Here is a 23,521-nt window from a genome sequence, read left to right on the forward strand (position 1 = left end):
ATCGTTGAGAGGCCTCGGCTTGGCCCCGGCGGGCGCCGGCGGACACTTCACGGCCTGCAGCTCCGGCGGCTCGGCGCCCCTAGGGTTCGATCAGGAGAGGCCTTGCTGCCTTCTGCGGTGCTTGCTGCTGGCGCTGGGGCTGGCTACAGCGGGACGCCACAGCCGGCCGCATTGACTCCAGCACGAGCCGGCCCTGTGCTGACCGAATTGTGTTACCATCATTGTGTTACCATCATCAGACTGAGTGCCTGCGTCGACCGAGCGTGTACCATCTCGCAGTGTATCCCACCAAACCCGGAAGACTGAGTGGGCCACCCTTGCTGGTTAACCATTTCATCTTTCAGCACCTCATTGTTTAAATTCTTGTAAGATATCAGCAATTATATGACTAGCACTTTAATTTACTATATCATTGGACTACTATCTCACGAGTTTTAGCACCTTAGTCCTTCTTAACTGTATCATCTAGCTCTGAGCGTGCTAATTACTCTGACGGTGCTAATTCCCCCGTTCGGATTGATTATTATTGCAACCTATGTGTGACCATCTTAAAATGTGCTGACCGTTCCTGATGATTGCTAATTAATTAATCTTGATTCCATGATCAATTGGTTACTTCGTGCACTTTATTAACTGCTGTGATCTTGCACTTTATACCATTAGCACTTTAAACTATTTCTTGTGCACTTAGCCACTATAGCACTTTAAATTCGATTGTTACAGCTAGTGCTGAATCAGGCCTCCATGACGCACTTTAATTAATATCCAGGGTCACTTAGCCTTCGCATTTTATTGCTGCTCTACTGTGTTGCTGCTCTATTGTGTTGCTCTGTTGTGTTGCTGCTCTTCACTGCTGCTTTATTGTACTGCAAAAACATCATCTGTATCCCAACAGCACAATCCCTTGTTCCCAACTGTGCTTAATAACTACGACCGATGCTATTACCTACTTCTTGGCACCTGTTAATCTGGTTGCTAATTGTATATGTAGGTAAGAAGAAATGGAATAGCACGAGGGATCCCGAATATGACCTAACGGGACTGAAGAATGCGTGGAGGGCAAAGCTATGGCAAACTGAGACTGTAACATGGCATGTACACCGCAATGATCCCTGGTTTATTGGTATAAGTACCAAATGCGTCATGGAGGAGGGAGAGGCTTCCGTTAACCGAGGAGCCCCCATAGAAGTCGTGGTGGGGAAGGGGAGATACGGGAAAAGGAGACCTTTAATTCGGCCTAGGGAACGTGGAACAACTCTAGTAATTCCAAATCGATCTCCTGATATGGTAAGTAGGTGTAACCAGGATGGCGGTCCCTCAGGATTGAAAGTGGTGCTGTTGAACGCCAGATCTGTCAATGGCAAAACAACTTTCATCCAGGACTTAATCCTGGATGAGCGGGCAGATCTGGCGTGCATCACAGAGACCTGGCTGGACGAAGCTGGAGGTGTAAACTTGACCCAGCTTTGTCCACCCGGGTTCTCTGTGCAGCATCAACCGAGATCCGGAGGGCGGGGAGGCGGGGTTGCAGTAGTCTATAGAGATTCCATTTCTCTGACCAGGACCCCCATCCCACAGTCAACAAATTTTGAATGCGTCCACCTGAGGGTGGGTGACCGGGACAGTTTAGGGATTCTGTTAGTGTACCGTCCACCTCGCTGCACTACAGTCTCCCTACCTGAGCTAGCGGGGGTAGTCTCGGACCTGGCATTGGAGTCCCAACGGCTGCTTGTGCTGGGGGACTTCAATGTCCACGCCGAGGCTGCCCTAACGGGAGCAGCTCAGGACTTCATGTCTACCATGGCGACCATGGGTCTGTCCCAACAAGTATCTGGCCCCACCCACAGTGCTGGACATACATTGGACTTGGTTTTCTGTCAGGGATGGGAGGAAGGTGGCGGTGTTGAGGAGTTATCCATCTCTCCGTTGCCATGGACCGACCACCACCTGGTCAGCTTTAGACTTACTGCACCCCCTAACCTCCGCAGAGGTGGAGGACCTATTAAATTGGTCCGCCCTAGGAGGCTTATGGATCCGGAGGGATTCCTGATGGCTCTTGGGGAGTTCCCCGCCACCTCGGTTGGTGATCCTGTTGATGCCCTGGTCGCTCTCTGGAATGGGGAGATGACTAGAGCAATAGACACGATCGCTCCAGAACGTCCCCTCTCAAGTAGCCGAGCTAAACCAGCCCCTTGGTTTACTGAGGAGCTGGCGGTGTTGAAGCGAAAGAAGAGGGAACTAGAGAGCGTGTGGCGTTCGGATCCAAGCGAGCCAAACCGAACACGGTTTGTGGCCTTTTTAAGGTCATATGCCGCGGCAATAAGAGCCGCTAAGAAAACCTTCTACGCGGCCACTATTGCGTCTGCAAAGAACCGTCCGGCTGAACTGTTCCGAGTTGTCAGAGGCCTTTTAAAACCCACCATTCAGGATGGGTGTCCTGATGACTCGGCTGCTCGCTGTGAAGCTTTTGCTCGGTTCTTTACAGACAAAGTCGCTTTGATCCGCTCTGGACTGGACGCCGCATTAACGGCAGTCTCTGAGGATGTAACACGAGCATCTGCTTGTCCGATTTTGATGGATTCATTTCAATTGGTTCAAACTGAGGATGTGGACAAGGTACTTGGAGGAATGAGAGCTACCACATGCATCCTAGACCCCTGCCCATCCTGGCTTCTAAAGGAGGCCAGAGGAGGATTGGCCGAGTGGGTTAAGGTGGTGGTTAATGCCTCCCTTCGGGAAGGCATTTTTCCAGCCAGCTTAAAGCAAGCTGTGATAAAACCGCTGTTGAAGAAGCCATCACTGGACCCCACTCAATTGGTAAACTATCGGCCTGTTTCCAATCTTCCCTTTTTGGGCAAAGTCATGGAACGTGTGGTGGCCTCACAACTCCAGGCATTCTTGGTAGACACGGATTATCTAGATTCGGCACAGTCTGGCTTTAGGCCGGGACATGGTACCGAGACAGCCTTGGTCGCCTTAGTGGATGATCTCCGTCGGGAGCTCGACAGGGGGAGTGTGTCCCTGTTGGTGCTACTCGACCTCTCAGCGGCCTTCGATACCGTCGACCACGGTATCCTTCTGGGACGCCTCGCGGGAATGGGTCTCGGAGGTACTGCTCTGCAGTGGCTCCGGTCATTCCTCGAGGGTCGGTCTCAGAAGGTGTCACTGGGGGACTCCTGCTCTACCCCACAACCTTTGTCTTGTGGGGTTCCTCAGGGTTCAATCCTGTCCCCCATGTTGTCTAACATCTACATGAAGCCGCTGGGCGAGATCATCCGGAGTTTCGGGGTGCGGTGTCATCTGTACGCAGATGATGTCCAACTCTGTCACTCCTTTCCACCTGCTACTAAGGAGGCTGTCGAAGTCCTGAACCGGTGCTTGGCCGCTGTGACGGTCTGGATGGGGGCGAACAAATTGAAATTGAATCCAGACAAGACAGAGGTGCTCCTGGTCAGTCGCAAGGCCGAACAGGGTATAGGGTTACAGCCTGTGTTAGACGGGGTCGCACTCCCCCTGAAGACACAGGTTCGCAGTTTGGGTGTGATCCTGGACTCATCGCTGAGCCTGGAGCCCCAGGTTTCGGCGGTGACCAGGGGAGCATTCGCACAGTTAAGACTCGTGCGCCAACTGCGACCGTACCTTGGGAAGTCTGACTTGGCCACGGTAGTCCACGCTCTGGTTACATCCCGCCTTGATTACTGCAACGCTCTCTACGTGGGGTTGCCTTTGAAGACGGCCCGGAAGCTTCAATTAGTCCAACGGGCGGCAGCCATGGTATTAACAGGGGCTGGGCGCAGGGAGCATACAACTCCTCTGCTGTACCAGCTCCACTGGCTACCGATCAGCTACCGAGCCCAATTCAAAGTGCTGGTTTTGACCTTTAAAGCCCTAAACGGTTCTGGCCCTACATACCTATCCGAACGTATCTCGGCCTATCAGCCCACCAGGACCCTAAGATCTTCAGGAGAAGCCCTTCTCTCTATCCCACCTGCTTCACAGGTGCGGCTTGTGGGAACGAGAGATAGGGCCTTTTCTGTGGTGGCCCCCCGGCTTTGGAATGCCCTCCCTACTGAACTAAGATCAGCCACATCGCTAATGGCATTTCGGAAGAAACTAAAAACTTGGATGTTTGTGCAAGTCTTCAATTGATTTTTGATGTGATGTTGTTTGACCATGGACTAGCAATCAAGGATAATGAATTGGACTACGATTTAAACGATGAGATGTCTCGATCTGTATTGGTGGCCCAATACTATGTATGTTTGTATGTTTTCTTAATTTTAATCTATATGTTTAAAGTGAATTGTATATTTTAACATGTTGTAAACCGCAATGAGTCGCCGCATAGGCTGAGATATTGGCGGTATACAAGCGTACCAAATAAATAAATAAATAAATCTGTGTCATCAGTAGGACTGACATCAATGTTGATTCGCCATTCAACAATGGATTTACCCTAAGTGGGACTAACTCATAGGACACAGAATGCATGAAATATGTCTGAAAAGGACTTCCTTCATTATCTTCAGATCAGTGCATTGTTTGTTAGAAGTATGTGCCAACCAACTGGCCATTTTTTACGTCAGCTCCAGTAGTTGCCAATCTGCTACCAAGCACAATTCAATATGCTGGCTTTAGCCTATAAAGCCTTAAACGGTTCTGGCCCAGCTTATCTGTCCAAACATAGCTCCCTCTATGAACCACTGTGGAGTTTAAGATCATCTGGGGAGACCCTGCTCTCAGTCCTGCCTCCCTTGCAGGTGTGATTGGCGGAGATGAGAGACAGGGCTTTCTCAGTGGTGGCCCCTAGGCTATGGAAGTCCCTCCCCAGGGATATTAGATCAACTCCCTCCCTCCTGACCTTCCACAAGAGAGTGAAAATGTGGCTTTGTAACCAACCCTTTAGAGAACTTGTGTAATAGATAGACTTGGAACAATGTGCAATGACCATTGGAATGACCCGGATTACGCTCATGGATTATGTGTTTAACTCTGAATGTATTGTTTTTAAAATGTTTAATTGTTTTAATGTACTTTTTAATTCTATTTTAATTTTTATTTACGTATACATTGTGTTTTAGAGCATTGAATTGTTACCTGTATGTTAAGCCGCCTTGAGTCCCTTCCGGGGTGAGAAAGGCGGGATAGAAATGTCGTAAATAATAATAATAATAATAATAATAATAATAATAATAATAATACAGCCTTATGATGTTTTACCATTAAGATAGCCATTTAGACTGCAATATGCATGACTTAGCATTGGGTACTACTCATTCTGAACATGGCACTATGCTATTCTGAGTCATTTAGTGTCACTGTTCCAGATGGACCATATTTCCATCAAAGCTCACTCGGCATAGCCAGTTGGGGAGATGGGGAAAGCAAAGCATCTGGTGATATCCCTATAGGGCAGTGGTTGTCAACCTGGGGTCCCCAGATGTTTTTGGCCTACAACTCCCAGAAATCCCAGCCAGTTTACCAGCTGTTAGGATTTCTGGGAGTTGAAGGCCAAAAACATCTGGGGACCCCAGGTTGAGAATCACTGCTGTAGGGAGATGTGAAAAGCTTACATCACTGAAATTTGTCAGGGTCCACCAAATGTCATAAACAAGACCATATTTCTTGACACATTAAATTTTGGATAACTAATGGGCATCCCGAAATGATGGGGAAAGAAATATCACAAGGCTGCAATCCATGTGGCGGCTCGTGTTGATGCATCATGCTTTGTTGTATGCACTTAACATTGTCTTAGGCTACTTTGGTTTCATATGAATCTTTAACCTTCAAATAAATTGTTCAGAATTTTCTTTTTTTCATGTTTGGAAAGTAAGAATGAAGACTTTTTAACAAAATTATAACTATAACTAACTACTCATGGCTTAGAATGATATTGTTGTGCTACTAAGTGTCTTCATGATGACTCCAACCCTTTCCTAGGATTGGTGACCCTCTCCTAGAAGTGTTTTGGGGTTTTTTGGCCAAACTTTCTTTAGAAGAGGTTTGCCTCTGCCTTCATCTCAAGCTAAGAGAATATGTCCAAAGTCACCCAGTGGGTTTCCATGGCTAAGCAGGCTTTTGAACCCTTCTCTTCCACAGCCTTAATCCATCCCTCATATCACTATATTGTCTTTGCTTTGAAGTATAACTGTAATTAGGTCCTTTAAAGAAGCAGTTTTCTCAGGTCTTAACCAATTAATGATGCCCTGAAATTTTTTCACCTAGGAGCAAATGCTGTCTTGAATCTATTCACACAGAGCAAGCATGGGCAAAATTCAGCCCTCCAAGTGTTTTGGACTTCAACTCCCACAATTCCTAACAACCTACTAGTTCTTTAGAATTATGGAAGTTGAAGTCCAAAATGCCTGGAGGGCTGAAGTTTGCCCATGCCTGGCATAGAAAATCCAAGCTCCAATGCATAGTTCCAACCAGAGTAGGTAACAGTAGATCCAATCAACTGCTGATTGGTAAACTAACACACAGTTATGTAGAAGGCTCAAAAATCAACTAAAATCTGAGTTGACTCATTGTTGGATCAAAGTGAATACTTGTCGAAAAAGGACTCATCTCCTTCTCTATGCAGAGTGGGAAAAGGCAAGAGCTTATTCCTATTTGAGGGAACCTAAAAGAAGCCCCAACTCCCTTTACTATAGCTATGGTGGCACCACCTCTGACTTTTTGGAATTAGATGGGAAAATGGCTTTGGTGGCCAAAGGTGGCTGTAACCCAGAGACAGCATTGGTGCTTTCCCCTCTCCACAGAATGACCCTCAACTTATCCATGGGTCAGATCAAAACCTTCCCTCAACTTATATATGAGGTCAACTTATACATGAGTATATATGGTATATAAACCCAGTACTTCAATGCGCCCCCGATGGTGCGGCAGGTTAAACTACTGAGCTTGAAAGGTCAGTGGTTCTAATTTGGGGAGTGGGGTGAGCTCCCATTGTTAGCCCCAACTTTTGCCAACCTAGCAGTTTGAAAACATGGAAATGTGAGATCCATAGGTACCACTCTGGAAGGAAGGTATCGGTGCTCGATGCAATAATGCTGGCCATATGACCTTAGAGGCATCTAGGGACAATGCCGGCTCTTTGACTTAGAAATTGAAATGAGCACCACCCCCCAGAGTTGGACACGACTAGAGTTAATGTCAAAGGGAAAACCTTTACCTTTACTTTACGATTTACTTCAGTGAGTTGAAATAAAACATTAGGAACATTAGGAAGAACTTCCTGACTGTTAGAGCTGTTCAGCAATGGAACTCTCTGCCCGAGAGTGTGGTGGAGGCTCCTTCCTTAGAGGCATTTAAACAGAGGCTGGATGACCATTGGTTGGGGGTGCTTTGAATGCAATGTTCCTGCTTCTTGGTAGGGGGTTGGACTGGATGGCCCATGAGGTCTCTTCCAACTCTGTGATTCTATGAGTTTACTGTAATTGATACTAGCAACTGGATTGAAGTCCCAGAGTTCCCATCCTTCCCAAAGTACAGGCCGACATCAAATCAACAGAATTTAATCTAGTTTATTCTCCAAAAAAAAGGAGGAAAAATATGAAAACAAAACCAAAAGCGCAGTTCTTAACACTAGCCGTAAGTAAATTTTTTACAACCATTCAGTCTGTATCATAGGATGAAATAAATCTACATCTTGTCTTATTTTGGTGCTTTGAGTTATACATACAAACAACAATTACAAGAACTTGTTCACAATGCGTAAAGGCCCGGACAAACTCATCGTGGCAAGAAGCAGAATGTCACATCAATTGCCCTGAAACCGTTCCAAAAAGATCCCCCTTAATTCAGAGGCCCATAACCTGGAATGAATGATTTGCCTACAACTTGGATTAATTTATTTTTAATGCATCAAAACAACTTGAGCCAGTAAGTGGAGAAAGAGAGAAAGAGAAAGAGAGAGAAGCAAAACAAAATAAAATAAAAACCAAAAAAACCCACAACTGGCAGTTTGTCCATTTGCCGGTTTGACCTCATTCCTCTTGGATTGTACCGTGAATTGTTCATCTCAGCATTTCATTTGTGGTGCTTTGACCAAAACCTCCGAGCTCTTTCTTTCTTTCTTTTTTTCCTTCTTTCCTTCTTTCTTTCTTTTTCTATACAGTGAACCAGATGTCAAAGTCTTCTCCAAAAATGTACATGATTACTTACAATATAAGTTATACAGTGTTCTGCATCGACCTGCTTGGGACTGGGGATTTCGGGGGGGAAACAAGGATGCCAGGGTGTCTGATTGTGTCATCTTCACAGCACTAGAAACCCAGTTCAAGAGTGACTTTGTGTCGGAATGGTTTATTCACAAATGGGATCCCAAATCAGTGGTGGGAAGAACACATAGACCTTTGAGAATACAGCAAACAGTTGCCTTTCCTTGAGACTGTTCATTTTAATGACTTCAACTTTTAACATTTTCTCCTTTTTGTTCCTTTTTTTTTTACTCTTCCTTAGTATATTATTATTATTATTATTCTGCATCCATTTCCCAAGGGCTTTGAAAGTTCCAAAGATGCTCTCTTCGCCAGCAACGAAGGCAAGTCTATCAAAAACCGTACCCCTCCTTTTGAGAACTTTAAAGAAAAGCAAGTCGAGCGGGGAAGTCTCTTTCTTTCTTTCTCTCTCTCTCCCAGGCGCACTCTTAGCCCATGGCGGTGACCATACTGGACGGGTGGTGAGGTCCGAACGACAGGCTGGAAGGCGGGTGCATCGGGGTCGGCGTGGTGAGCATGTGACCCGAATGGCTGAAGGGCGAAATGTGGCTGATGGAGGACATGTGTCTCGAGAGGGCGGCCGGGTTGAAGGAGCTGCTCTTGGGGAAATCGTCCAAGCTGTCGTGGACCTTTTTGCACTTTTTCGACTTGCTAGACATTTTTCGGTTTCGGGTCTGGATGCCTTCCTTCTTCATAGTCAGGGGTCTGTTAATCTAAACAACAAGTCAATTAATTTTTTTGTGGGGTCATCGCATCACACAACCCTGCTTTCCCAAAACAAACACTCATTTGACAAACATAGCAAGACCTGACCCAGACTTTCTCCTAGCAAAGTGTGGCCAAGTTGAAAAATGGAATAGCAATGTCTATTCAGTCCATGAATTTAAGTCTGAATAGTGGGTTGTTCTGGAATACCCTCCTGAAAGATATTAGATTCGCCCCCACCCTTGAATCTTTCCGACCCAGACTAAAAACATGGATTTTGAGCAGCCTTTTGTCCTCGAGTAGGCTGAAATGGGCCCATATGAGGTTGACACTCTGGCACTTTAGTTTGAATTGATGGAAGCTAGTTTTAACTACTGATAAAACTGAACATGAGGAGGAACTTCCTGATTGTGAGAGCCATTCAGCAGTGGAAGTAAGAGATCAGAACCTTGCAGTGTAACTTTTGGGAGACACCATCAGCCAGAATTCCTCATGGCCATGGTATCTGGAGTAACTAGTGTCCAAAAACTATTTTCCATGCTCTAACTCAGGCCTGCCCAACCTGTGGCACCAGAACCAACCAGAACCCTAACTAATCAGCTTGTTCAATGGTCAGGTATTCTGGGAACTGAAATCCAAAACACCTGAAGTCCAAAAAAATCTCCAGCTTCCTCCATTCTCCAAATGGATTACACTGCAGATTCTATCATCCCTAGCCAATGAGTGGTGTCTGCCTCAGATAATGGATGCTGTTCTCCAAGACAGCTGGAAGTCCCCAGGTTGAGGAGTTGCTTAATCTAACCCAGATAATGATGGGGAGTTTTTGTTTTTTGTTTTTTTGCAAAGGAAATTAAAACCAAGAGGATGTGGTTTCTTAATATATGTTTCATTCTAAACTCGAACTTGCCTGAAATTGGCTGAGTAGTTATGGGACATCATAGGCCAGTACAGAGACTATCCCAATAGCTATTAACTCTGGTTTTCAACTGGTTTTCAACTGGTGAATCATGTGTTTCACAAGAGTGGCACTCCTTTGTTTTGCTGTTCATGTAGTCCTATTTCTTTTAATGACAAAAGTGAGAACGCTTCTGTCCTCCAGCTTCCATTAGACTGAACATCTCAGCAGCTTTCACCAACATAAAAAAGGCGATCAATGCTGGGACATGTAGTCCAAAAAGATCCAGAAGACCATGGGTTCTCCTTCCTTTGTCATGAGAAAACAGTATACTTTCCAACATTTCACAGACAAAAATTGGCCATGTATGACCAAGCAAGATCAAAATGTGGTCTAGATGGCAGAAGTTGTTAATGATGAAGAATACACCAACTCGTTAATATAATTTGCTTGGCTACATGTATCCCAGTTTTCCTGTGAAATAATGGAGCATATGGAACAGAGTCCATAGGAGGGAATATATATGTATGTATGTATGTATGTTTCAATCCATGGCAAAGAATCTCTTCATCTCAAGAAAACCATCATGGAAAACACAGCAGACATTGGGGAGATTTTTCTGTGTTTCCTTAACTCGCCGTCGAGAGGAAACTGAGCAGGGAAACAAGGAGAGGGTAGCTAAACCATGCTTAAGTCAGAAATTATTAAATGCATTTAGAATAGCTACCCCCATTTAACCTCAAATGGCCGTGGAAGGGGTTTAAATGGGAATTTCTGCAGCTCAGAAAGTGTGACATAAAAATGGGAAAAAGTACAAGGGACATCAAAGCAGAGCTATTCAAATTAGTGACTGCCTGAGTCATCCAGTGGTATTATTCCAATGGAGCAAGGAGTGAAAATGTCCTTAAAAGGTCTTTTCAATTCATTACAGTTCTATAATCCAATGTGACACTATTCTAGTCTTGTTTGATAGGTTCCTTCTGTAATGCCTTGGCTACCTTTACATTGCTATACCAGGTTATGAGATGGAACTCTATCAGATACTCGTACCATATATACGAAAGCCAAACTCTGAGACCCAATTCTGATGGAACTGAAAAAGTTGCAATAGGACTGGAGGATGAGGTATGAGTTTCGTCCAGGTGAGGTGATACTCATCACCAATTTACACCTATTAGCAAAACTTCATTTAGGATGAATTAGAGTTCAATGAGGTGGATTGAAGTATTGTTGCATTTGGGGAGCCCAAAGGGGATGCTGCCCAGATGTGCTCTGCAATTAATTCAATTTTGCCATTGCACTTGTGCATTTAATTTAACCTCAGAGGCGTTAATGAGAAAGTGATCATCGCACTTACATTGTGGAGCTTGTAGTACAGCCCACAGGCATTGCACACTGGGTCGCCATTAGCGTTCCTCCGCCAGAGGGTCGTGGTGGTGGTCTGGCAGTTTGCGCATGATGTCCCTGCCCTTCTTGCAGCTGACTGGAGAGAAAAGAGAGAACACAAACACATCACAAAACCATCGGAAGTGGATGCTTCAAGAGCAGGAGCAGGAAAACTACAACCATCCCAAAGATGCATTGCAATTACAGTATAATTATGGACAACTTCTCATGTCCTTAAAAAAGGGATCAGAGCTGGATATAACCTAACTTAAAGCAGACCCATTGAACTTCCTGGGATTCAACTCAAATCCCATTGAATTCTCTATCTCTAGGTTGGATATCTCCAGATCCAACCTAGTCTTATGCAACAAGCAATATAAGATCTAAGTTAAGTGAAGCCAATGAAAGTGGCATTTTTTCAGCAGAAGTCCCACTGATTAAATTAATTAAAATTAAAAACATTGATATATTAATTGTTATTTTAACATGACACAAGTTTTTATCATTGATGCTACCATAATGTAACAAATAAGAGGAAATCTCCCTATTATTTTTCAATTTATATGAGAAAACACAAGCAGGCTAATAAAAAAATTAGAGTCAAGGAACATAAGAAGCAACAAGAGAAATGGTAGTCCCTCTAAACGTGTGCAGAGTGGTTTTCTTACATCAAAGGATCCCTATAGAAAGTCCAGGGGTGAAAAATATCCAGCGTCCATGTTAGAAAATGCCAAGTGTGAACTGTTATCTTTCTGTCTCTTGTTATAAAAAAAGCCAATTTTTATGCCTCAGTACAATCTTTGTTGAGTTATGAGCCAGTCATGTTGGACTGGAGATCCCATGATCTCCAATAACCATAGAAATTGGGCTTTGTTGTGAATGATGCAAGTCAAGTGGAGAGTATCCACCAGAAAGTGACCAAGAATCACACTGGAGGCCCTAAAGGTGTGTGCTCTCTACAAATCTCTAGGTCCTAGGAAAATCCTGCAAATCTCTTGGGAAGACAAGCGGACAAACGTCAGAGTGCTGGAAGAAGCAAAGACCACCAGCACTGAAGCGATGGTCCTCCAACATCAACTCCGCTGGGCCACCACGTTGTCCGGATGCCTGACCACCGTTTCCCAAAGCAGTTGCTCTACTCTGAACTTAAGAATGGAAAATGGAATGTTGGTGGGCAGGAAAAGAGATTTAAAGATGGCCTCAAAGCCAACCTTAAAAACTCTGGCATAGACACTGAGAACTGGGAAGCCCTGGCCCTTGAGCGCTCCAGCTGGAGGTCAGCTATGACCAGCAGTACTGCAGAATTCGAGGAGGCACGAATGGAGGGTGAAAGAGAGAAACGTGCCAGGAGGAAGGCGCGTCAAGCCAACCCCGACCGGGACCGCCTTCCACCTGGAAACCAATGCCCACACTGCGGAAGAAGATGCAGAGCAAGAATAGGGCTCCACAGCCACATGCGGACCCAGAAGGAAACCCATAATGGAAGACCATCTTACTCGTCCAACAAGGGATCGCCTAAGTAAGTAAGACGTAAGGTCCTCTAGTACAACTGTATGGTCAACTGCTGCCAGAAATTGACCAGAGAGTTGTGCTGGGGGAGCTAGAGATTTCTAGAGGGAACATATTAATCAAAGCATCAAATAATAAAATCTGATAAGTGAAACCCATAAATGTGAAGGACTGACTGTAGTGTTTTTGTAAATTCTAAAAACACTTCTCATTAATTCCGCCAATATATTTTTTATTTTAGAAAAAAATCACTGCTCAAAAAGTTTTTAAAACCCTGCACTTTAATGTCCATTTTAGAGATAGGTTGCCAAAGGAGAAGGAAAAGGCCCACTGAAACGTCAGGAGAGAATGCTTCTGGAAAAGGCCATACAGCCCAGAAAACTCACAGCAACCCAATTATTATTATTTTTTGTCGTGTCAGGAGTGACCTGAGAAACTGCAAGTTGCTTCTGGTGTGAGAAGCAACCCAAATGAAAAGGCTAGCCAACTGCTTGGAGATGAGAACAAGAGGCATTTAGCTAACAGCTGATGCCCTTGGCCACTACCTTATTGGAACTTGCTTTCGCTCACTAACAAAATATTGACTCTATTGCATCATATTCCAGAAGGGAAATTGTATTTAAGTGACAAGCTTCTTTGTTGGCCTGCTATCTGCCTGCCAGCTTTTCAGCTTGGTTTAAAAGCCAATTTAATGCTCTAGCCATGCCAAGGGAACATGGTGCTATATCTACCAGAGGTTTGGTTCAGCCTTGGTTTATCCAATTTTAATGCCACTTAGAAGATGCCAAGGATGGATTCTGAATAAATGGACCCGGCTGTAAATACTACAGTGTGTTGAAAATATACTCCATTCCCTTTGCCAGCCTATTTCCTCCTCCTCCTCACTTTCCAATGGTATTCTGCAGATTCTGATCATAGACAGTGTAAATTTGGCTCTTTGAGGCATTGTCTCCTTTCTAGGGTTTTCTTTTTCTTAAAAGGTTGAGGTTCTCCTGAGAGTGTTGATATATCTCTCATCCTTTATTGGCACAATCCTGGTATTTCAGGAATGGAGGTTATTGAAATATATAAGTTGTCAACAACTACTGTGGATCAAATTCTGCTATGATGAATTCCCCCCCCCCCCCCAAAAGTTAAAGGTTTGCCCCACAAAGCTTCTGTTCTGAGTGCATGGCTTGCAAGTCCAGTATATTTTTACTTGACAAGCTGAATGTATCATGTAAGTAAAGTACGTGCCTTCAAGTCATGTAGTAATAACCCCATGAATTGCATGAGACATTCTGAGGCAAAGAGTACTCAGAGGTGGTTTTGCCATTGCCTTCCTCTAAAGTGTTCCCTAGCAGTCTGCCTTCCAAGTACTAACTAGACCTGATCCAGCTTAGCTTTCAAGATCTGACAGGATCTGGCACTTTCAAGGTATTTTAGGCCCAAGGTATATTAGCAACATTTCATACCCTGGAAAAGTTTAGATGCATATGCATGCCCCACACAATTTTGGCATTCCGCATGGAAATTCAACAATCCTCCAAGTCATATGCGTGTGATTGGTCCTCAAATATCTATTGCATAACCACCTACTGTCCTGATTTGCCAGGGACTGCCCTGATTAATTCTCTGCCGTCGTGTTTTTTCAGCTGCTTTTAAAATGTCAAAGCTTCTGTCTTCTCCTTCCACCTTCCCAGTTTGTTCAAAGTCTACTTCAGTTGCCACAAACTTAGTTCAACTTATTGTGGGTGTTACGTTCCAGGATCACCCGCAAAAAGTGAAAATCCACAAAGTAGGGATGCTATATATGTATATTGAGTTCCAAGGGTGAGGCAGAAGTGAGGAGAGATTTAAAGGCACAGCACACCTTTTTTTGCTAGCTATCTCTGCTTTGCTTTGCAATCTTTCTTGATTGCTTTGCAATCTCTCTGTGAAACCCCTTCTCACACTCCATTGTTGCCAGGAGGCGAGATTAGAACACCGCTCTGGGCAACGGCAACCATTCATAAACTAGGAGGCAAAAACCTGCGAAACAGCAAATCTGCGAAAAGTGAACCGCCAAGTAGCAAGGGAACACTGTAGTTTGCATTCAGTCAACTCAAGGAGGGAGAGGAGAGGATGGAGCATTGTCCTTCTCAGTAGGCTCAGCACAAGCAACCAGGGCAGCTCCTATTAGCTTGTTCTTCCTCATTACTTTTGCCATCTTGACTGAACAGTAATGTTGTTTGCTTGCAAAGAACCTGATTTTGTTCTGTAAAATGTCAAGAACAGAGGACTGTTCCTTAATACCCTAGATAGGATCCCTGCATTATAAGGATTGTCTGCTTTAAGAATATCAGCTAAGGCTATCTTTCCATTTGAAGTCCATTCAACAAAAGTGAGTTACTCACTACTTTGTCATGAAATTGAGGGTACAGTTAATTTCCAGTGGTTTATGATAATTCCTTTTGATCACATTGCATCAATGGTATTGACACAACCAATATTCTCTACAGCAGTGTTTCTGAAACTCTGCTCCTCCAGGTGTTTTGGACTTCAGCTCCCAGAAATCCCAGCCAGCTTATCTGATGTTAGGAACTATGAGAGCTGAATCCCAGAACACCTGGAGGAGCACAGTGCTATATAGCAGTGGTTCTCAACCTGAGGTCCCCAGATGTTTTGGCCTACAACTCCCAGAAATCCCAGCCAGTTTACCAGCTGTTAGGATCTCTGGGAGTTGAAGGCCAAAAACATCTGGGGACCCCAGGTTGAGAACCACTGCTCTATAGACTAGATCTGAAGAACAAATGATCCACCAAGCTTAAAGCACACACCAGCAGCAGTCATGTACAGAAGCCCATGGATTCAATAACCTTATGGTTTTGCTGTATACATGGGCTGAAAAAAGTAAAAATCAAAGGAGCAAAGTGGGGGTTGGAAAGAGAAGTTTGATAAACACAGCAATTAGCAATGATTGGTGAACTTTGAAGGCAGAGTCAGTGTACTCATGGAAACACAACTACAGCACCTTTCCCTATGTCACTTAGGCAGTATTGGTCTACCAGAGTGGTTTTAGTCTTTAAGCATCAACTCCCATAAGCCTCCACCAGCCTGAGCAATTGTCAGGGATTCTGGAAACTGAATCTGAAACTAACAGGAGAACCAAACTAATGGTCGGAGTGCTCTATTTTGTGTAGAAGTTGCTTTTCTAGTTCTTGGGCAGAGATATTTCCCACCAACTCCTTACTTTATCCTCTTAACTAGAGATGCCAGAAATGTAAGGTGTGGAGGGACCTGCATATTTATTTGCTTGCGGCTCGCTCACTTACCCAATGGTTGCCAGATGTCACTGTGCCAGCTGAAATTTCACAGAATTACTGTGCCCAAGTCTCGGAGAGGGAGACATATCTCAAGGCGAGTGGCACTAGACGAGTGCAATGTTTGATTTTTATACGCTTGTTGGCTGTAAAGTCTAGGCACCCATCTCCACCCATTCTCCGCTGGTGCCAATGCTCTGCAGCTCAGCACAAAGGTGTCTCTATGCGCGTTCCATTTGTGAAGCACCGGGACACCAAAGGCTAGGACCAAGGTGATGAGACTGGGAAGGGAGCCAGTGGCTGCCCTTTGGAACAAGGTGGAGTGCCGGTATTTTGGCTCATGAGCCTGGCGTCAGTATTACTGGGTCTGGGGTGAAACTCCCCAAGAGCTAAGAGTGAGACCCTGCAGCAATGTAGGGGGGAAATGTCGCTGTGTCATGTGTGATGCACAGACAACTAAACATGATGTAATTGCTGAAGCACATGGATGCATAAAGCAACCCATGGACAGCATGTGGATCCTGGACCCCACTTCTGTGCCCCTAAAGTCCCCCAACTCCCCTTTTAAAAATCATACAGAAAGCCCCCTAAATGAAGAAATGTACATAAAAATACTCCCACCCAAACCCTATAAACACCCAGAACTCTCACTATTCCCAAATTCCTCAATTTTCTTCTGAAGTCCCTCTCAAAATGGTAGCAGGAAGTGATACCACGTTGCCATTTTGAGAGAGACTACAGAAGAAAAGTGAGTATCTGGGCTTGCTTATAGGATTGTGGAGGGATCTAGAGGGAGGGCAATTAACTTTGGCCCAAATGTGCCCGCAAGGAAAGCTAGCAAGCATGTCGGTTACTGAAAATGTTTTGCTTGCCTTTTCTCATCTACAAGTTGTCCTGCTACCTGAGTAGTTAGTTTTATCCAAAATCTAGGTCCATCTACCTTGACTGCCCTGATCTAACCTGTCTCCCAATCTTTGCCTGCCACTCTATGACACCATAAGCACCGGGATTGTGGTGCAACTGGCTGAGTGTCAGCTGCATTAAGATCACTCTGACCAAAAGGTCATGAGTTCGAAGCCAGCCCGGGTTGGAGTGGGTTTCCAACCAATTCTGTGTAGCCTGTTGTCGACCTTTGCAACCCGAAAGACAGTTGCATCTGTCAAGTAGGAAAATTAGGTACCACCTAAAAGTGTGGGGAGGCTAAATTAACTGATTTATGAGGCCATAAAGAAGACTCCAGCAAAGCATTCCAGCGGGGAAGCATGCGGGGAATGCGGAAGTACTTCATCATCATTGCAGATGGACGATGAAAGCGACAGCTCCCCTGGCAGCCAGAAAAAGTTAAATAGCCTCTGTGTATGTCTGTATATGTTTGTATGTCAAAAACTGGCATTGAATGTTTGCCATATATGTGTACACTGTAATCCGCCCTGAATCCCCTGCGGGGTGAGAAGGGCGGAATATAAAAGCTGTAAATAAATAAATTAAATTAATAAATAAGGACCTAACCCCTAATCTTAAGATCAGGCTGCAAAATCTAAAGAAATGGGAAGCTGCTGACCTAGCAACCGTGTTCTTTGTCTGCCTACACATAGACACAATGCTCTTGAGTGCTCATGTGTTGTGAAGGTCAAGCTGTAAATAAAAAAATTCTAAAACTCAAAAACCAACTGCTGTTACTTTGTTGGTCTCAACAACAGTACACCATGACGAATGAATGTAGTCAAGCAACAAACAAACAGCCCATATGGAGCTATTTTATTCCAAGTCAGAGGATCAGTCTTATCTTCCTTAAGTCCTCACCCTCACGAATGTTATTTTAAAAAATAACAAGGAATCTTATTTAAAAGGGACATGTTCAAGAAATGGGCAAGGGGGGAAATCACCAGAGGAACTCGAGTGAATAGCCGGCACATATTTAGAGAAAGTTGGAAAAGCTAAGGTGTGGACTGAGCGCGGGCTTGGTGAAGAGGCTAAAAGCCATAAAAGAGGCAAAAGAAGAACAAGAAAATGATATAGCCATGGCACAGAGGTAGGAGATAAATTCTATCAGAAAAAAGGCAGAACTACTTAACACCTTCTTTGCCTCTGTCTTCTTCCCAATGTAAAACAGTATTCAGCTTGGGAGAAAAGGAGCAGATGATGCAGCAAGGGAAATGCAGCACAGAATAGATAGAGAGGAACAATGGCTTCAAACTACAAGAGAGGAGATTCCATCTGAACATGAGGAAGAACTTCCTGACTGTGAGAGCCGTTCAGCAGTGGAACTCTCTGCCCCAGAGTGTGGTGGAGGCTCCTTCTTTGGAAGCTTTTAAACAGGGGCTGGATGGCCATCTGTCAGGGGTGATTTGAATGCAATATTCCTGCTTCTTGGCAGAATGGGTTGGACTGGATGGCCCATGAGGTCTCTTCCAACTCTTTGATTCTATGATTCTATGAGAGGCAGTACAGGAATATCTGGCTACTCTAAATGAACATGTGAAAGGGATTTATGAGTCTTAGTAAATCACAAGCTGAACATGCATCTACACTGTAATATGGCATTAGTAAAATAATGTTCCATATTGTTGTTGTTGGTTATTCGTTCAGTTGCTTCCGCCTCTTTGTGACCTCATGGACCACTCCATGCCAGAGCTCCCTGTCTGCCGTCGCCACCCCCAGCTCCTTCAGAGTCAAGTGTGTCCCTTCAAGGATATAATCCATCCATCTTTCCCTTGTTTTCCTTTTTCCGCAGCATAATCTTCTCCAAGCTTTCCTGTCTTCTCATTAAGTGGCCAATGTACTTCATCTTTGCCTCTAATATCCTTCCCTCCAGTGAGCAGTTGGGCTTTATTTCCTGATTTGATCTTCTCATGGTCTATGTTCCATATACAATTGCAAAATCAAGTTTTGCTTTTTGGAACATATTTTCAAATCATGGATAGTTGAATCCATAAATACAAAATTCATGGGGACAGAGGGCCAAGAGTACTACAGAAGGCTGAAGGGCGACAGGTCTATAAGTGGACCACGCTGAGTTGTATTCCATCCCAACTTCCCTCCAGAGTCCTCAATGCCCGCTCCTACCCTCAACTTCATTTAAAGTTCTTTCCCTGAACAGCCTTGTAAGCCATCCAAAAACATTTAGAGAAACAGATGTAGAAACAAACAAATGTCCCATTCCCTTAGGGCCAAACAACATGGTACACGCAGTCATGTGTAAATCTCCTCCAACTTTTTAACTAATACAAAACATCTGTGGAGGGGGGAAATTGGTGTTTTTAAGGAGAGCAGTAGTAAGGGGAGGGGGTTCTTAACCCTTTCCCCCTCAGGCTGTTGTTCTTCTCATTTTTGTCCCCCAAAGCAAGCTATTTTTCCCATTGATGGGGAAAGATCGTGAGGTCCCTGTATTGTTTTCCCTTGTATTTAAAGAAACCGAGAAAAGCGGAAAGGGTCAGCAGTGAACATAGGAAAAGGCTGGTTCTTCTCTTGTTCTAAAAACATGGTCCTTGCCTCTGATGTACAGGTGAAAGAGAGAGGCACAGATTTTCTCTACATAAAAAACTTCATTACTATTCTAAATAAATTGTGTACATTATACATCTGTAATCGGGCAGATACTGCAATGTTCCGATATGGCATCATTTTAATCTGCAGCTATTGGTGTTTTTTTATTGAGTATTTCTATTTAAACTAGAAGAGGTTTAATGCTGTTTTTATGTAAATTGACAATGTTGTGTGTTATATGTATTTTACTGTATTTTATGTATTCTGTTTGCACTTCTACGTGCTTTGTAATCCACCACGAATCCCTTTTGGGAGATGGTGGCGGGGTATAAATAAAGTATTATTATTATTATTATTATTATTATTATTATTATTATCTGTGTGTTTTTGAATTGTGTCATAAATGGCTTGCTCTTATTTATTTTATTATAGTGTGAGCTATCTGAGTGTGACTTACACAGGAATCTTGTAACATGTTGAAACTGAGTGTTGGCGGATTCAGTACATAAGATCCAACTGAGCTTGACATGTTGGGGAAAAACAGGATGTATATTTCACTCTCCACATTTGCAGGTTTATCTTTTGTTGATTTAGTTATTTGCAGATATGATTAATATGATCTTTCTTGGAATCTCTTGGGTGGAAACTAGAGATTCCTAAAGAACATCTATTTACTCTACTTTTTACATCATTGGCCTATCTAGACCACCGAAACCTAGAAACCTCCAGAATCAATAATTCACTTTTTGTCCCCCTGTGTTTCCAAAGCTACTTGATTTTAGGGGGTGTTTTGCTTTGTTTTGGGGAAAGGGGATATTCTGGGCAGCCTATGTACTCTTCAATGAGTCTCAGCTCTAGAAACCTGGTCATTAGGCATGACACACTTTTTAAAAGAATGTCCTGCATTTCTGCATAACTGAAATAAACACGTATCAAGGGATAAAACTCACTGTAACATTATTAGACACCAAATATACCCTATATACCAGGCATGGGCAAACTTCAGCCCTCCAGGTGTTTTGGACTTCAGCTTCCACCATTCCTAACAGTCAGTAGGAATGGTGGGAGTTGAAGTCCAAAACATCTGTAGGGTTGAAGTTTGCCTATACCTAATATATACTAATGGATAGATTGACTTCATGTATAACGTGAGGACAAGTTTGGGAGCCAAAGTGATGGGTTTTGATAAGTCAAGAGTCATTCCATGGAGAGCAGTAAGTACCAATGCTGCCTTGAGGGACCAACCATTCCTGGTTGCCAGAGGCATTTTTCCATCCAAGCATTCAAAAAGGCCAGAAGCAGCATGGTGAAAAGAGAGGTCAGCACTTCCTTTAGGTTCTCCCAGGATGGACTGAGCTCTTGCCTATTGCCACTTTACTCAGAGAAAGGTATTATTCCTCTTACAGTAAGAGTTCAGGTCCAGTACCCACATTAACACATGAATAAGTTGATCCAGGTTTCTTGGGTTGGTATTTCGAGTAAAAATTCTAGACTTAGGATAATTCCAAAGACCTGCATCTTTGGGAAGCCTTTGAGAAATCTATACCATCCAACATTTCACAGATAGAAGCTAGGACATTTGTAGCAAAATAACATCACCATGAGGTCAGGATGGCTAAAGTTATTAATGAGGAGGAACACACAAGCTAAGAGAAGCTGCAGCAGTTTGCTTTTGCCTACTGGGAAGGGCAAGATTTCCCCCACATACATGCACACTCTTTCCACTTGGGAGTTGAGTATCAACTACTTTTGCTCTATGTATTTAGTTTGCAATTTATGTTTGCCTCTTTGTTTGGAGAAGGAGACAGAAACTGGGACATTTTAAAAGCAGACGAAAAAGTGAGATGACAGGTGATCTCATCAGAACTATCCCTCTCAAATCTGGATATTTGGGATCAAATGGAAGGCAGCTCCAATGGAAAACAATGCAGCATTTTTAAAATCTGTTTACACTTCCATCTTTAGGAGGGGGGAAAAACAATGCCCAGACATGCCACCATTTTGCAAGGAATCCCATTATTATTTTGTTTCCATGCCTGCTGCATGCTTTTCCCTCCCCGCTCCCACATTCTTCAACCACCAACAACCCCAAAAATCCATTCAAGAAAATTATCCCTTACTTTTTTAACTTAAAAAATACTTTCAAAAGATATATAGAGAGACATAGAAATGGTACATAACTTGGCAGGCATAGTGAAAAAGGGGGGGTGACCTCTCTCAAAAACCCTCTTCTGTACAGACAGATAAGACTTTGGGCGGGTGGGCCCAGTTCTACTCCCTCCAGAAAGTTCTCCATCTTGGGCTGAGGAAATTCAAAAAACACAACATGACAGGGAGGGAGAAAAGAAAAAGGAAAAAAATAAGAAGTTAGTACAGTCGTGAGATTCGGAGTCACTTACCAGCCTTCTCTTGGGTTTTATCAGGGGGCGGTTCTGCCCGTTCATTTTATGATACAGTCCACAGGCGTTACAGAGATAATGCCCAGTGCCATCTCTCCGCCATAGCGGGGTCGAGGTAGCGCCACAGTTTACACACTCCCTGCCTTCTGGAAACAAGAGGGGACAGAGTTGATTGATGGATAGCAAGGGAAGGAATGGGGAGAAGGACATTGGAAGAGGAACCAATGGTTTCCCCCATCTAGCTCACCATTTGTAACATATCTCCCATCTAGTTCATCATTTCTCACCATTTGTACCACATCTTTCATCTAGTTCAACTTGTGAACCATATAGCCCTTCTCGCTCACCATTTGTACCATATTATCCATCTATCTCACCATTTGTACCATATCTCCCATCTAGTTCACCATTTGTATCATATCTCACCATTTGTACCACATCTTTCATCTAGTTCACCTTGTGTGCCATATCGTCCATCCAGCTTACCATTTGTACCATATCCCCCATCTAGGTTGCCATTTGTACCATGTCCCCTCTACATCACCATTTGTAATGTATCTCCCATTTGTACCATATCTCCCAATTTGTATCATATCTCACCATTTGTACCACATCTTTCATCTAGTTCACCTTGTGTACCATATAGTCCATCCAGCTCACAATTTGTACCATATCTCCCATCTAGGTTGCCATTTGTACTATGTCCCCTCTACATCACCATTTGTACTGTATCTCCCATTGTACCATATCCCCCAATTTGTATCATATCTCACCATTTGTACCACATCTTTCATCTAGTTCACCTTGTGTACCATATCGTCCATCCAGATCACCATTTGTACCATATCTCCCATCTAGGTTGCCATTTGTACCATGTCCCCTCTACATCACCATTTGTATGGTATCTTCGATCTAGCTCACCATTTACACCCTATCTCCACTCCAGCTCACCTTTTGTACCATATTTTCCATTTAGCACACCATTTGTAACACCATATCTCCCATCTAGTTCACCATTTATACTGTATCTCCCATCTAGCTCTCTGTATATAACCATATCCTCCCGTCTACCTCACCACTTGTACCATATCTCCCTAGACAAGTCTATTTGAGTTTTGCTGAATTCAATTTCTTATTACTATATAATTGATATAATATCAAACTACATATAAGATCAACTACTTATAAAAAGAAAAAAGGAATAATAAAACAGAGAACATACACATTTACTACTACAGTAATACTACCTAGAGCATATATACGTAAACAATTCTTTACTACATACATCTACATAAACAAATTATCTAGGATCTACATAAACAAACAACCACATTACAATTAAACCATATCTACATAAACACATTAACAAACACTGGAATTAGTAAACAAACACAGGGATATAGAGGACTTCCAACTTGCAGATTTGGTTATTTGTCGATTTCATTAAAATTTCCACCAAAAGTTGTCCATAGAATCACACCAGATATTCTCAGAGAGGTGTTCTCTAAGGGGTTTTTTTTTAAAGGCATTTAAAATACATTTTCAAACTATGAATAGTTGGATCCGAAGATACAGAATCCATGGATAAGCATGACTGGCTTTCCTTGTTTTAACATATGATGGGGTCCCTTTGGA

General features: G+C 43.5%; 1 protein-coding gene across 7 annotated transcripts in view; it reads right to left on the reverse strand.

Moving 5' to 3' along the window:
* Positions 1–7,502: 7,502 nt before the first annotated feature.
* The window catches only part of GATA3 (GATA binding protein 3), a 100,505-nt gene continuing 84,486 nt past the window's right edge, over positions 7,503–23,521 (reverse strand). For 4 of the 7 annotated variants that reach the window (XM_067469315.1, XM_067469316.1, XM_067469314.1 and 1 more), the window contains exons 4-6: positions 21,887–22,032; positions 11,183–11,308; positions 7,503–8,938 (exon numbers count right to left, since the gene is read on the reverse strand). In XM_067469315.1, coding sequence (XP_067325416.1) covers positions 8,654–8,938; positions 11,183–11,308; positions 21,887–22,032 — 557 coding nt within the window. In that variant the 3' untranslated portion in view covers positions 7,503–8,653. The remainder of the gene's footprint in view (positions 8,939–11,182; positions 11,309–21,886; positions 22,033–23,521) is intronic. The other 3 variants (XM_067469319.1, XM_067469318.1, XM_067469320.1) reach the window with 2 other exon arrangements.

This window comes from Anolis sagrei, chromosome 5 (assembly GCF_037176765.1).
Source record: "Anolis sagrei isolate rAnoSag1 chromosome 5, rAnoSag1.mat, whole genome shotgun sequence".
In the NCBI taxonomy this organism is placed as follows: Eukaryota; Metazoa; Chordata; class Lepidosauria; order Squamata; family Dactyloidae; genus Anolis; species Anolis sagrei.